Consider the following 14,511-nt stretch of genomic DNA (forward strand, 5'->3'; position numbering starts at 1 on the left):
TAGAATGTGGTACTGTGTTTATAGCTAAGTTTGTAGATTACATGGCTGCTTTTACAAGTGGCCCTGCCTTTTATAGGTTGGGAGATGTTAGTGACAGAACTGGAGTATGTCGTAGTGGGAAGGTGTATGGGCAGGTATTGCATCTGGATATATTGCAGGAATATGAGCCATGAGGCAAGGGGTTGGGAGCAGGGGTGAAGTAGTGGTATTCTGCCACTGTGGGAGAGATGGAGAGAATGTTTCTCATATCAAGAGACAGTTAGAGATGTGTCTATTGGCAGTGCTACACAGGTCATCTCCTGAAGGTAAGCTCTGTCCAGAAATCCTGTCACATAATTTATTAGAATACTCATACGGTCTTTTTATTGCATTGCATTCTGCCAACTGCAGAATTGTTTCTGCTGCATCTATATTAGTTCTGATTATACATTGAGAACAAATGACTGGGAACTATACCAGTGTCTTCAAAATGGTTAGATCCGTGATCAAGTGCTCTTGAATTTAATATTCAGTACCTAGGAAATTTGCACAAGCAGCAAGAGTATTTCTATTTCAGAACCAACAGCAGCACATGTAGAGAAGTATACAATTATTTTAAGTGCTTACATTTGCATAGTGATTTGCTTTATTACTTCATTACTACTAACTTTATTCACAACAAATTTTTCAGACAGGATCCATGAATGTATATACAAAATTATATCATTGTATGACACATGACATTCCATAAAAATTGAGATTCTTGAAAAATTAGTTCTTCTTAACAAGGAGTGCAAACTGACAAACTTTACTCAGTCAGAAAGGTTTCACATGCTTGACATGTGAAGTTAAGCACGTTTACTCGTTGGTAAAGAAACCAGATGCTTTAAGCTGTTTTACACACAAGAACTGTATTCTTAAAGAACTGGTGTGGAGGGATTGCCGATTTTCATATAAGAGGGCTCACAATGTAACACTAGTGTTTTTAATGTTGTTGCTGCCGCTGCTGTTGTGAGATTGGGAAATGCCCATCATGTTTTAATGTGTTGTAATGTGTTAAGAGGATATCTTTTTTACTAATTAGAGAGAGAGAGAGAGAGAGAGAGAGAGAGAGAGAGAGAGAGAGAGAGAGAGAGAGAATGACTTCTCATAATGTTGTACTTGCTTTGCAGGTCACATGCTGCTTCTTGCTACAGTGTTAGCAGTAACAAAGCTGTATTGGATTGTGTTTCCAAAAAAATATCAAGACAATTTTACACTTTTGATCTTTTGGAAGGCATTTGTTCTGTCAAATTTTGGAAAATTTCTTACAGTTGCAGAGTTAATATGGGATGGCAATGGAAATGGAATAACAAGTTCGTTTGTCACAATCTACGTATATCTCTCACAGTTACACTCTTACTCAGGTAATTTTTGTTTTATTTATCATGTTCTTTTGAATTAAAACATTTGGGTTATACATCCATAATTGATTTTCATTGTATATTGAGAAACAACGCAAAATACTTTCTTGTTTTCTGAAGGAAAAATTAAACAGGATGTCACCTGGTGAATCTTTTGGAAGTCAAAAGATGATGATGATGATCTGTTTTTACTGAATGAATAGTGACTAGGAACTCATAAAATAACGAGTTTCAGTGATCCTGAAATGCTACTCAAAAGTCCTGGGTGGTATACATGTAATGTTAGGAGAAAATGTACCATACACCATAAAGTTGAGCACTCAACAGGCATATTAATAATACTGAAAATATTTCTGCACTTTTGGTCAGTACACAGGTGTGTTTCTCTAGCCAAATACAGTGTCCATTATTCATCAATGAGGTTAAACAAGAACTTCTGTTTTTCCAAATCAATCTATTCTGATCTCGGCCCTTAAGATTGTTCTCAGTACACTCAGATGATCTTGCAATGTGTGTCCTTACACTCTGTAATGTAGAATAATGAAATCCTTTTATTTATTTTTCAGCCTTTGATCAGACAAATGCTTTCAACTTCTTAGCAAGTTGTCATCAGGTGCCAGATCTGGAGAGGCACTCTACATTGTCAGGGCCTCACACCCTGTTCAGTTGTGTTTTGACAAGTTACATAGTAACACGTTCAGATCAATCATCTCATCTGATGATGGCTTACTAAGAAGTCGAAACCAGTTATGATGCAGTGTAGATTCACACAGCCTGTATCACTGATGTTGTTTTTGTTCTGTACCCCTGGCAGTCTTTGTAGGTAGCTCAGTTACGTTCTAACTGCTGTACGTGGAACACCAGGAGAATACATTGTTTGTTCATTATATTATGAGCTTCTGAGCAGAGTTACTGACTTGGCTTCATCTGTGTGCTTTTGTAGTTTAATCAAAAATTTCTTGTGTTTGTGTAGGGAAGATTGTCATCTTTAGCATGAAAAAGGGCTGTGTTCAGATGTGAGCTGAGGTGATCCTTCACTCACAGCTCCAAGCTGTGCTGGCTTCGGTCGTACAGCAATGATTTGGCCGCTCACATGAGCTGACATGAATCTCATTGAACATTTACGGGGCATAATTAAAAGATCAGTATGTGCACAAAATGCTGCACTGGCAACACTTTAACAATTAAGGATGGTTACAGAGGCGGCACGGCTCAATATTTCTGCAGGGGACTACCAGTGACTTGTTGACTGCATGCCATGCCAGGTTGCTGCACTTGGTCAGGCAAAAGGAGGTCCGACATGATGTTAGGTGGTGTCCCATGACTTTTGTCACCTCAGTGTAAAACAGAAATGTTTTTCATTATAGAAGACCTTTTCATGAAATTTCAATTACCAACTTTGAACAATGGAAATTCCAGGATGGGATAAGAACAATATTATGTTATCACCACCACCACCACCACCACCTTAATCAACAACTGTTTCCAGACCCAGGCTGGGGATGTATGGAACATAAGCCTCATCACCTAGCCCTGTCTTCCCACCAACTTTGTGTTCACTCTGAGCCAGTCCTTGCCTCTTTTTTTCAACACAAATTTCCTTCACATCTCCATTTTGTGTATCTTCTTGGGAATCCTCTTGTTTTCCATTCTCTTTAAGTGGCCATTCCATCTTAGCCTTGATGTTTGTATCCTGCTCTGTAAAGCTTCCTCTTTCCCTTGCCCTATCATTCCTCATCCTCTTTCTCTCTCTTTGTTACTTTTATCCTACTTCTGAGGAAATTCATGTAATCTGCTTACATATTTTTTCTTGATTACCCTTGTTTCAGACGCATAGGTCAACAATACTGGGACATAGTAAATTTTGAATAACAATTCTTTGCTTTTTTGTGGAACATTTTCATTGTAAAACAGGCACCTAACACTTCATAGAAATATTTCTGCCTTTCTGCCACATTCACTGATCTCTTTCTCATTTCTTCCATTTTCCTCCATCGTACTTACCAAGTACTCAGCACCCTCCACCGTCTTCAGTTGTTAATCTCCAGTCTTCATTCTACTAGTTAGTCTAGCTTTCTTTCTAGTTGTAACCAAGATCTCACACCTGTTTACATTAAATTTCATCCCATGCTGTCTCTTAGTTCCTTCCCAAGCATCCAGCTGTTTGTGAATCTCCTCCTCCCTGTTTCCCAGGTCATCTATGAACACGATTGCTTTCATCTTGCCTCCTCCAATTTTTTGTGCCATCTTGGATGAGATAATAACTAAGACCAAACTGAAGAGGACAGGTGACTCTGGACTGCCCTGTTTCATACCACTTGTTTGCTGGAACCAATCCGTCCTTTCATTTCCCATTTTCTCACAACTCAACCTTCAACATTACATCTCGTCCACTCTGCTTGTTCTCTCTCTTTCCACTCCCTTCTTTTTTAGTGCTTCCCAGACATTTCTTCTACATACATCTGCTTATACCCTTTCTATATTGAGAAGTGCCACCACAAGCTCTTCCCCAAATTCGTAGTGATGCTCGTGGAGCTGCTTCATTGCAAATATAAGGTCAACAGTTGATGTCTCAGGTCTGAAGCCATGCCAATCCTATTTCAATTTGGTCTTGACCCTTGTTCAGATTCTGCACTCCATGATCTTTTCATATGGTGTGACACAGTGTAGTATCAGTGTGACTCCCCTGTAGTTCCTACAGTCCTTCTTATTCCCTTTCTTGAATATAGGGACAATTAGTGCCCTCTTCCAATCTTGTGGAGTCTTCTTTTTACTCCACACATCCCTCATCACATGAAACAGCCACTGTTTCTCAACCTCCCCTGCCGCCTTCACCATTTTGACACCGACTTCATCCATACCTGATGCCTTTCCTCCTTTCATCTTATCCAGTGCCATTTCCATTTGGATTTAACAAATGCTCGAGGTACTCCTTCTGCACTATCTTCAGTGTCTTTGTTATTAAGCTCATTCCCATTTCTGTCTGTCTTTGTTGCATTTTCTCTCAAACCACTTCTTACTTTTGACCATTCCATATAGTACTTTGTTTACTCCATTGTCATCCATTATAATATTACATCATATACGATATTAATATTTCATAATATTGTTGCAGTCAGCAACTTTCTCTCCCATTTACATAGGGTGAAATGATCATCATAATCAAATAACACAAATCAGAGGCACAGAAAGCTTTAAATGTTCATTTTTCCGACACACTATTCAAGAGCAAACATTAGAGAAATAGTCTGAAACTGATTTTATGAACTTTCTGCCAAGCTCATAAGTGTTAACTGTGCAGTAGTCCTGTAGATGATACAATTTGAGAGAGCTGTGGCTGAAAAACAGGAAAGAACATTTTCGTTACAGTATAGTCACTGTTTTTCTCCCAAGGCAGTATGTGTAGTCTGTTTAATCATGAATAAATTGAGTGCAATAAGAATAAGGGGACTATAAAACAATTTGTCATATTTAATATTGTCTGTTTCTGCAATGGGTTGTCCGAAATGAAGCCAGGAAGTTTACCCTTGCAGTAAAATGCTTCGCCTAAGTAGGAAATTTTTCACCTTACAAAACTGGGCATTATCACGTGTTTTGGTGCATACATACTAACCCATATTTACTTACACTAAAATCATACTTTAATTTCAAGTAAAGTGTTAGTAAATATAATTTTAAAGGCAGTTTCTCTGGCAATATTTTAGCTTATACAACTTGTCTAATACAATCTAATAACCTAATATTTTCTACAACTATATCGTAATCACCTCTGTCTAAATATGTTGGTACAGCAGTGTCTCACTAATCCAAACTGCAGTAATCCAAATGTTCAGTTAATCCAAATATGAAAAATGTTAGTCTAACCAGGAAAGTACTTGGGCTTGAACAAACACAAATACACCAAAATCGTGTGAGAAATAATGTAAAGGTCTCTTATTGCACTAGTGATACTGCCGCATCTGCAAAACTCTGCAGTCGTCTGTTAGAGGCCTATGCGTATGCCATGCCGCATTGCACACTGACCTGCCGGTACGCCAGTCGGGACCAGTAGGGATGGTGCAGTGTGCCTCTGAAGTTGCGTTTTGTGACATTATTTGTGTATTGAAGCATCAGATGGCTCGGCGATTGGTAATCAATCCTGCTAATGTATTGCGATTGGTTGAGATAAAGTTACAAAGAACCCTTCTTTGTGAAGATGGTATTGGTGTAGAAGACGAATCATTCGCATGTTTTCTGGTATCTGTTATAGTGCAGAAATATGAGCATAAGTTAGAAACAGATACTGTTGTAACACTAACACACAATGATGATGATAGAGATGAACAACTCATTACAAACAGTAGTGCTACGGCAAGTGCGGGAAGAGGCGACGGAAGCAGTGACAGTGAATACCAACCGTCTCCCAAGAAGGAGGTTAAAGTTGCAAGTATCATCACGGCGTTTGATGACAACACACTGGAGAACATGTACGATTATTATTACGTTAGAGGTTTTGACACATACGACAAGTTTCTGAAAAGATACCCTAAACTGAAGTCTAAAAGCAATATTAAAAGAGAAGGAAATACAGTTTTCAAGGGAAATCGTACACTGCTGTTAAAGACCATCAAGGAGCGTGTAATGGCGAAATTCAATGAAGCGCAAGAATGCGGTTCCGCCATTCATTATTGGCATTTACAACATTGGGCATTGGACGTAGCCAGAAATCTCGGGTGTACAAACTTTACAGCTTCACTAGGATTTATTACTGATTTGAAAAAGGAGTTTAAGATAACATCACGCCGTATCACTATGCTCCAAGCACGAAAAGATAGGATGACGAAGAAGAGCTGATTGAAAGAGCTCAAACGTTTGTTGCTGATGTCAATGAGCATATCACAAGAGAAAACATCGATATTAGCTCTGTATGGAACTGTGATCACTTAACTGTGCAACACATAGTTAAACAATCAATGTTGCTATATAAATGAATATAATAGAGGGAAACATTCCACGTGGGAAAAATATATCTAAAAACACAGATGATGTGACTTACCCCCTACCCTCTACGGCAAGTCTTTCCGCTCCCGGGATTGGAATGACTCCTTACCCTCTCCCTTAAAACCCACATCCTTTCGTCTTTCCCTCTCCTTCCCTCTTTCCTAATGAGGCAACAGTTTGTTGCGAAAGCTTGAATTTCATGTGTTTGTTTGTGTGTCTATTGACCTGCCAGCACTTTCGTTCGGTAAGTCACATCATCTGTGTTTTTTGCTATATAAATGGATGGACGGTTGGCAGACAAACACTATATTTGCTTTCAAGAATCCAGTGGAAAGTTTGAACCCCACGTGTCAAGGGAAATAGAAATGCGGTGCCCTCCAAATGTCGTCGTCGATGCAAGTGTGAGTGGGAAGATGACGAAACAACATCTGAAGACGTTTTTTCTGTCAGTTTTGAATCCACATTTGTTGAGAAAGTCATTAGTACTTTGTGACTCCTGGTCTGGATGTAAGGGTGAATGAGTACTACTGGAAGCATCTGGTGGAAAACATGTAGATTTAAAAATCATTCTGCCTAAAACTACAAAATATGCACAACCTCTGGATGTGCATTTCTTCAGGCAATATAAAATATATGCCAAGAAAATAACAGACTTCATTAAACTACGTGCCAGTAATATGCAGCCGAAATTGCACGACAGATTCTTTATCATGAATATGCATTCTGTCATTTACAGTCAGTTATCTGCAAGAGTATACAGACCAATGCTTCATTAAACGTGGCAGAATGCTGACTACGATATTGGTCAACCAGTGAACAACTTCAAAAGTGTCATTGACGTGGCATTCAACACTGATATTATAGAATGTTCAAATATGCCATGCGATCAACTTGCGTTTCTTCACTGTGTGTTTTGCAGTCATTCGTATTGCTCGGAGCATTTTATTGACATCCTGCATTTACATTTATAGTTAAGATTGCTACATTGCGTATGGCATCTACAATTACATCTACAGTGATATCTAGAGCATGACTGCAGAGTTTTGCAGAAAAACGACACCCACCAGCTCATTCAGAGGTACATAATGGTCCTGTAACCAAATGTCATACAGATCTGTTTGTTTGAGCCCAAGTACTTTCCTGGTAAGTACGGAAATCTGTGCCATAAACTGCTGTACATACACACAATTTTAATTTACACAGTACAGTAAATGTATTAGAGAAATTGGCAAGAAAACATTAGGTTTAAACAATGCACAACAATGAAATAAAAGCTATCAAACTTGCTAAAATACAGCGGACATTTGATCCCTACTTTTTAGATGACAAAAACTCATTGTTTTTTGGCGTAATGAAGACAGTCTGTTATACGACATGTAGTTGCGCCATAGTCTCATAAACATCATATCAGCAGGTGTAGCAGTGGGCTGTTGCTCCAAATAACATGGTGCGAGGTCAAGGGCTTCTGCTGCGTCACTGTGTGGCAACAGCTCTCCTTTGTCGCTTTCAGCTCTCCTTTGGCGCTTTCAGGCTCATTGTCACTTCCGTCACAGCAGCAACTAAATCAGAGTCAATAAGGTTCTCCACACATGCCCCATCTGCTGCCTTCCACGCATCTATGTCTCCTTCACTAGCTTCTTCGCATCAGGGATTGCATCATTTGTAGTAGAGTTTCCTCTTCATTTTCGACTAGGTTGTCCTGAAATTCAAGAGATGTCCTCAGTTTTCTCCACGTTTTTCTCAGAGTATTTTCTGAAATATTCTGCCATACCTCAGCGGCCCAATAAACAACACCCTTCACAAAATTGTTGAGGCTTTCGTGGCCACTTGTTGACATACTGCCTATTTACTTCTGTCTCGGGTTCTTCGGCCGACGTTCGTCTGATGATTTTACTGATGTTTCGCCAGCACGAGTGGCTGGCATTGTCAAAGCTTCACCCTCCATTGCCAGTGGTTAACTGGAGCCAAGCTCACAGCCGCAGACTATATGTACCTGGCACGTCAACGTCTGAGGGCTTCTCCGAGGTCATTTCCCGTGCGGTTCTCCTCTTGCTACTTGCGACGGTCGTTCGCTGCAGTACGGGAAACCAGGATCCGTTTACCTTAAGGCTTTCCTCTTTCTCACTGAAGCTGTTCATGTGTTTTTGTATTTCTACAGCTTCTCTGAACAAGCGCGTGTGATATTGCTTCTCTGCAGCCAGAACTTCCGTGTCGGTGAAATTTATTACACGGTTGGTCTCACTCAGTGCGTGCTCTGCCACGCCCAATTTCTCCACCTGCCCCAACCTGCAATGTCACTTATGTTATTTGATCCTGGTGTTGATTGATCATCCAGTCATTCCGACATAAACTTTTCCGCATGTGCATGGTAAGCAGTATATTCCCGACATTGCAAGTGGGCCCCTTTTATCCTTTGCCAATCTAAGACATTCTTTGATCTTCCTTGTTGGTTTGAATTTTGTCCTTACGCCGTGTTTGTGCAATATACGACCGATTCTGTCAGTCACTCTGGGAATGTATGGCAGAATGGTCGTACCCGACATTTCTTTTCCTGATTTCTAACTTTGTCAAGTGTTTGGTTCTGTTACATTTCTAATATAATTTGTGGAGTACCTATTGCTCCTCAGAACACTTTCCAGATATTGCATTTCATGTCTGAGGCGCTGCGGCTCACATATTCGTCCTGCTCGCATTACGAACATGTGAATCGTACCTCTTTTCTGGCTCAGGTGGTGGTTTGATAGTTTGTGCAGGTATCGGTCCACGTGTGTCTGTTTTCGGTACACGCTATGTCCCAGGTTTTCGCCATCCCTTGTGACTAGCACATCTATAAATGGTAGTTTTTTGTCCTTTTCTACTTCCATGGTAAATTTTATGTTGGTGTGGAGGCTGTTCAAGTATCTTAGGAAGTCACCGAGCTGCTCTTCAACGTGGCTCCACACAACGAAAGTATCATCGACATATCTGTACCACACCTCAGGTTTACAAGTCGCCAATTCCAGTGCCTGTGCTTCGAAATGCTCCATGAAGAAGTTGGCCACCATTGGACATAGGGGACTACCCATGGCAACACCTTCCAGCTGTTGTAGAAATTGCCATTCCATGTGAAATAGCTTGTGGTGAGACATGCATGGAAGAGCTTTGTGATGTCTTGCGGGGAAAATGGAATCGATGTGCTCCAGAGCGTCACTTAGTGGCACTTTCGCAAACAGAGAAACAATATCAAAGCTGACTAGGATGTCGTTTGGTGTAAGTTTTAGTTCCTTCAGCTTCTCGGTGAAATGTCCTAAGTCCTTTATTTATGTGTTGGTCTTCCCTACGTGTGGCTGGAGCAGAGTGTCCAAGTGTTTAGCCAGTTTATACGTCGGTGAGCCAGGAGCACTAACAATTGGTCTTAGTGGAACGTTGTTCTTATGGATCTTAGGTAATCCATACAGTAGAGGTGGTAGGGCTTCCGTGTTGCACAGGATTCCCTGTATGTCCACTGGCAGAGAAGAAGCCTTGATTAACCAATTCGTATTCCGTGTGATACGCTGCGTCGGATCTGCGCTTAGTTTTTGGTATGTCGTCGGATCTTTTGCTCATAATCTCTGTTCTTCATTACAACGGTCGCATTCCCTTTATCAGCAGGCAGTACCAATATACTCTTTGTCATCGTTAAGATTCTTAATAGCTTGTACCTCTTCTTTCTTCAGATTACAAGCTGGTGGTTTAGCTCGGCGCTGTATCCTGGCTGTTTCAGTGTGTATTTCCTCTGTCCTTTCATAAGGAAGGGTCCGAATGGCCGATTCGGTGTTAGCAGTGATGTCCTCAATAGGTATAGTTCTTGGGATGATAGCGAAATTCCCTCCTTTTTGAAGAACAGACACTTCCTCTTCGGTCAATTGTCGTTCAGTGAAGTTGACCACTGTATGTGACATGTCGGGAATCGCCATGTCAGTCTGCTTCCGGCACCTTTCAAACTTTTTCTTCTGTCACTCAGTACAGCATTCGTGTTTGTCCTGCATGCTCCTGTGAGTGATGCTGTCGATCTTTTCCCAGTCGTCTTTATGCCTTCTGCTACTTAGGTGATAGAATATGTCCAAACGTTCCTGATCCGTTCTTGACAAGTCTCTCCATGTTTCATGAATTCGCTCATAAAGGAAAGCTTGTTCCATTCTGTCGTAGATACGATGTGCTTGGGCGATGGTGAATATGCGCTTACATTTCAAGAACTTCGGTGTAGCATCTTCATCTCTGCACCGCGAAAGGAAGGCAAGAGAGGACATCAATCACTCTTCCTTCTTCTGTCGTTGGTCAAGGTGTCGGTACAATCTGCAAATCTCCTCCCCATAGAGGTGTAATACAAAATTGTTGAGGCTTTCGTGGCCACTTGTTGAGAAACTGCCTATTTGCTTCTGTCTCGGATTCTTCGGCCAATGCTCGTCTGATGATTTTACTGACGTTTCGCCAGCACGAGTGGCTGGTATTGTCAAAGCTTCACTCTCCATTGCCGGTGGTGAACGACCGTCACAGGTAGCAAGAGGTGAACCGCACCGGAAATGACCTCAGAGAAGCCCTCGGATGTTGGCACGCCAGGTACATATAGCTCGGCTCCATTTCAGCACTGGCAGTGGAGGGTGAAGCTTTGATAATGCCAGCCACTCGTGCTGGTGAAATATCAGTAAAATCATCAGATGAATATCGGCTGAAGAACCTGAGACAGAAGCAAATAGGCAGTTTGTCAACATCCTTCACAGGTTCACTAAAGGAATGCTATCAAGTTTTAATGTATGCAGTACGCCCTGATCCAACATTCAGGGGCAAAAGCTTCGCCACAATTTCTCCATCACATAATTCCCAAGTGCTGGGGTGAGATAGCGCGTTATCAATCAAAAGGATTACACAGGGAGACAAATTATTTTCCTTAGAAAACTGTCGAACAGAGGGAACAAACTGGCCTTGAAACCATTCTTTGAACAGCTTACCATCCATCCATGTTTTTTTTCTGGTTGCGATAATATACGGGCAGGGACTTCATGTTGCAGTTTTAAAAGCTCTGGGCCTAGCAAATTTGCCAATCAGCATTAAAGGCAGCCTGTGATTACCAGCAGCACTGCTGCATGCTGATAAAGTTACACGATCTTTGCACATTTTAAAACCAGAAGCATGGTCTTCTGCTTTTGATGGCAGACTTTTGATGGCAGGCTTTTTGTTGGCAATGCCCTAAAATTAAGGCCAGTCTTGTCAGTGTTATAAATTTGTTGGGGAGAATACTTTCCCCCTCTCATCATTCTTTCAAACTTACCCAAGTATTCCTTCGCTGCATCACAGTCAGAAGAAAGCTTCTCTCCATTAATTGTTAGCTGACGGATTCCATGACGTTTTTTTTTAATCTGTCCAACCAACCCGTACTTGCACTAAAAGACTCATCACCATTCATTAACTTGTTCAGGTAAACAGCCTTCTCCTGAACCGGTGCTCCACTCAAAGGAATTCCCCTTTCTCTTTCCTGCGTAAACCAAAGGAAAAGAGCTTCATCCACTTTATCATACTGGGACTGTTTCATAGTCTGCCAAATTTAGAGTGTTTTTCCCAAAGACGTTGCACAGAACCATTCAAGCTTCACTCAGTTCTTCTGATCACAAATGGTTGCTTTACCAACACACAGTTCCTTTGTCAGTTTAGATACATTCTCACCATTGTCTCTCTGCTTCAAAGCATTCAGTTTTTCTTTGAGAATTAACGTATGTTTGTTTACTCATGACGAAAATACGTACACCACTACACCTGAACAAATACAATACAACTGTTACGCATGCCAGCGATCGATAACTAACATAATCGAGTGTTTTGCGAGCCAACTGGCAGTGCACTGACCTCACACTACAAAAGTCTCAATAGTGCACAGCAACAAGGGCAGGGAGTGAGAGTGAGCCATTGTTCCCACACTTGTTCCCATTTGTTAACTTGGTGTACTTACTTATCTGCTTGGTATACTTCATTCTAGAATCCTGTCACCGTAATTCCGGCTAATCCAAACAAGGTCCGGTCCTAATTAGTTCGGAATAATGGGACTCTACTGTATTTGCTAATTAACTACTTTTGATTGATTATTTTTATGGTGTACTTATTAAGTGATGAAGTATTAAAAATATGCCAGATATTGAGAAACATGTTAGCAATTTCATGTATACTGTATTCCTGTTGATACCTTCACAACTAAAAAAGTTTAAGTTTGAATTAGATATTAGAGACGTAGCTTATGTGTATGAAGGAGATTTCTTCAGTTAAATAGCATCATTTTTAGCTTTAGACGTTTTAATTAGTAGTCAGTTAAAGGTTGTACATTACTCTTAGTTCTAGCATTTCATCGTTCTTTGATGCAGATGTATTTATCTGTAGTCTGCGACACCACCTCTAATTGCAAATATGTATTCCTTATATATAGTATGTGTTGTATAAATAAATGCAAAATTATGCTCTAAAAGATTAAGAGGTGAATAATAATAGAAGGCAAATGATTTGAGCTTGTTCTAAGAAACTGAGAGAGAGGGCAGAGGACAAGTGTGTTTATACATACATGGACTGCATTGGGAGAAATTCTAATTTTAAGTGCATAGGAAACATAGCTGACAGTTTTGTTTTTCACTGAATGTTAAGATTCTTTCTCACTCACTGGCAAGTGATTTCATACCTACAAAAAGTGCAAAATATTGTAACTTTATTTTTATAAAATGTGTTATATTTCATTATCTCTGAGTCTCCTACAAGTTGATTTGAGATTCATTGTATATGAAATTTATGTATGGTAGAAATCAACATTTTTATTCATTGTATTCAGGACATGATTTTATTTCTTTACAGTCATTTCCAAGACCTCAAAAACAGTGGCTGGTTTTGTGGTACTACTTGGATTTTTTACAAAAACAATCATAACAGAATCAGAAACACTGCATGTACAGCTTTACAAATATGCAATGTAAATCTGGGAAGGATGTGATTTCAAGGAGTTAAGAGAAATAAAGGATAGATTGATGGTGTTGAATAAACTTGTAGGTCCGTTTTGTGTTGGCCCCTTCCATTCCCCTCTCCCCTTCCTACATTCGTATGTAACAGCTTTCATTTCATTTTCTGTAAATATTACTATAATAATAAAAATCAAACAATGGTGGTATCAAGAGAGTTCACAAATTGCAAATTAAAGTATCTTGGGGGACGATACAGGCAAGTGGGATAGAGACAGGAACCCACAACAGAGAATTGAATGACTAGAACATTCTGGAAGACTGAAACATTCACAATAAACAGTTCCAGTCAGGTAATGTAAAAGTGAGACATTACAAGACTTTCATCTGTCCAGAAACAATGGTCATGGATCAGGCAGGTGCATGAGAAAAAAAATCAAGAAATTGGATAGAAGAATCATCAGAAACATCCTAAGGCCTAATAAGACAGAGATAGTTTACAGTGTGTGGAACAGACAAGAGACAGAACAGATATCTAACATAGTACATAATACGAAGAAAAATCAATTGAAATATGGGCATATTGAGAGATTGCCAGACACCAGACAAACTAGACACATCTCGGAGTACGTAGAAAGCATTAAGAACATGAAAAGGATTACCCGAAGCTCGCTGATTTGACAAACAGATACACAAAGCAGACAAACCCACATGTATAATGAAATAATAGTAATCCTGTGTACACTAATGCTTACCGTGCTAACATTTATGTTTCCATCAATAATGGAGACATGGGGAGGGTTTAGAAGACAGTTATCATATACTTGTTGCAAAAATAGTGTAAAATACTGTCAACTTTTGAAGATATTACTGGTTGAATGGATATAAACCACCTGTTAACTTTTTTAATCACTCTTGCACAATAAATAATTTTTATTGTGACTGCTCAGACAATTCAGACTCATTAATATACTCACTAATCTTCAGATGTAGTTCAATGTTCTCCCGGTCTTCCTGTAAGAGTGATATTAGGATGCACTAAATTTGTTCAGTTTAATTTGGGTCTAGATTCAAAATCTGTCTTTTCCTAGCATCATTACACCCCAGTGTTGTTTTCCAGTATTTACTCTGCTTAAATGGACATTAGATGCTCCATTGTTGGTTCTTGGGACAGTTGCCAACTGAGGTAGAGAAGTACTTTA

At 39.9% G+C, this 14,511-nt stretch overlaps 1 protein-coding gene across 3 annotated transcripts in view; it reads left to right on the top strand.

The window, feature by feature from the left end:
- Positions 1–13,392, top strand: part of LOC124711601 (protein ARV1) — a 71,190-nt gene extending 57,798 nt beyond the window's left edge. For all 3 annotated transcript variants that reach the window (XM_047241771.1, XM_047241762.1, XM_047241779.1), the window contains exons 5-6: positions 1,152–1,385; positions 13,209–13,392. In XM_047241771.1, coding sequence (XP_047097727.1) covers positions 1,152–1,385; positions 13,209–13,327 — 353 coding nt within the window. In that variant the 3' untranslated portion in view covers positions 13,328–13,392. The remainder of the gene's footprint in view (positions 1–1,151; positions 1,386–13,208) is intronic.
- The last annotated feature ends 1,119 nt before the right edge of the window (positions 13,393–14,511 follow it).

The sequence above is a fragment of the Schistocerca piceifrons genome, chromosome 1, assembly GCF_021461385.2.
Source record: "Schistocerca piceifrons isolate TAMUIC-IGC-003096 chromosome 1, iqSchPice1.1, whole genome shotgun sequence".
Lineage (NCBI taxonomy): Eukaryota > Metazoa > Arthropoda > Insecta > Orthoptera > Acrididae > Schistocerca > Schistocerca piceifrons.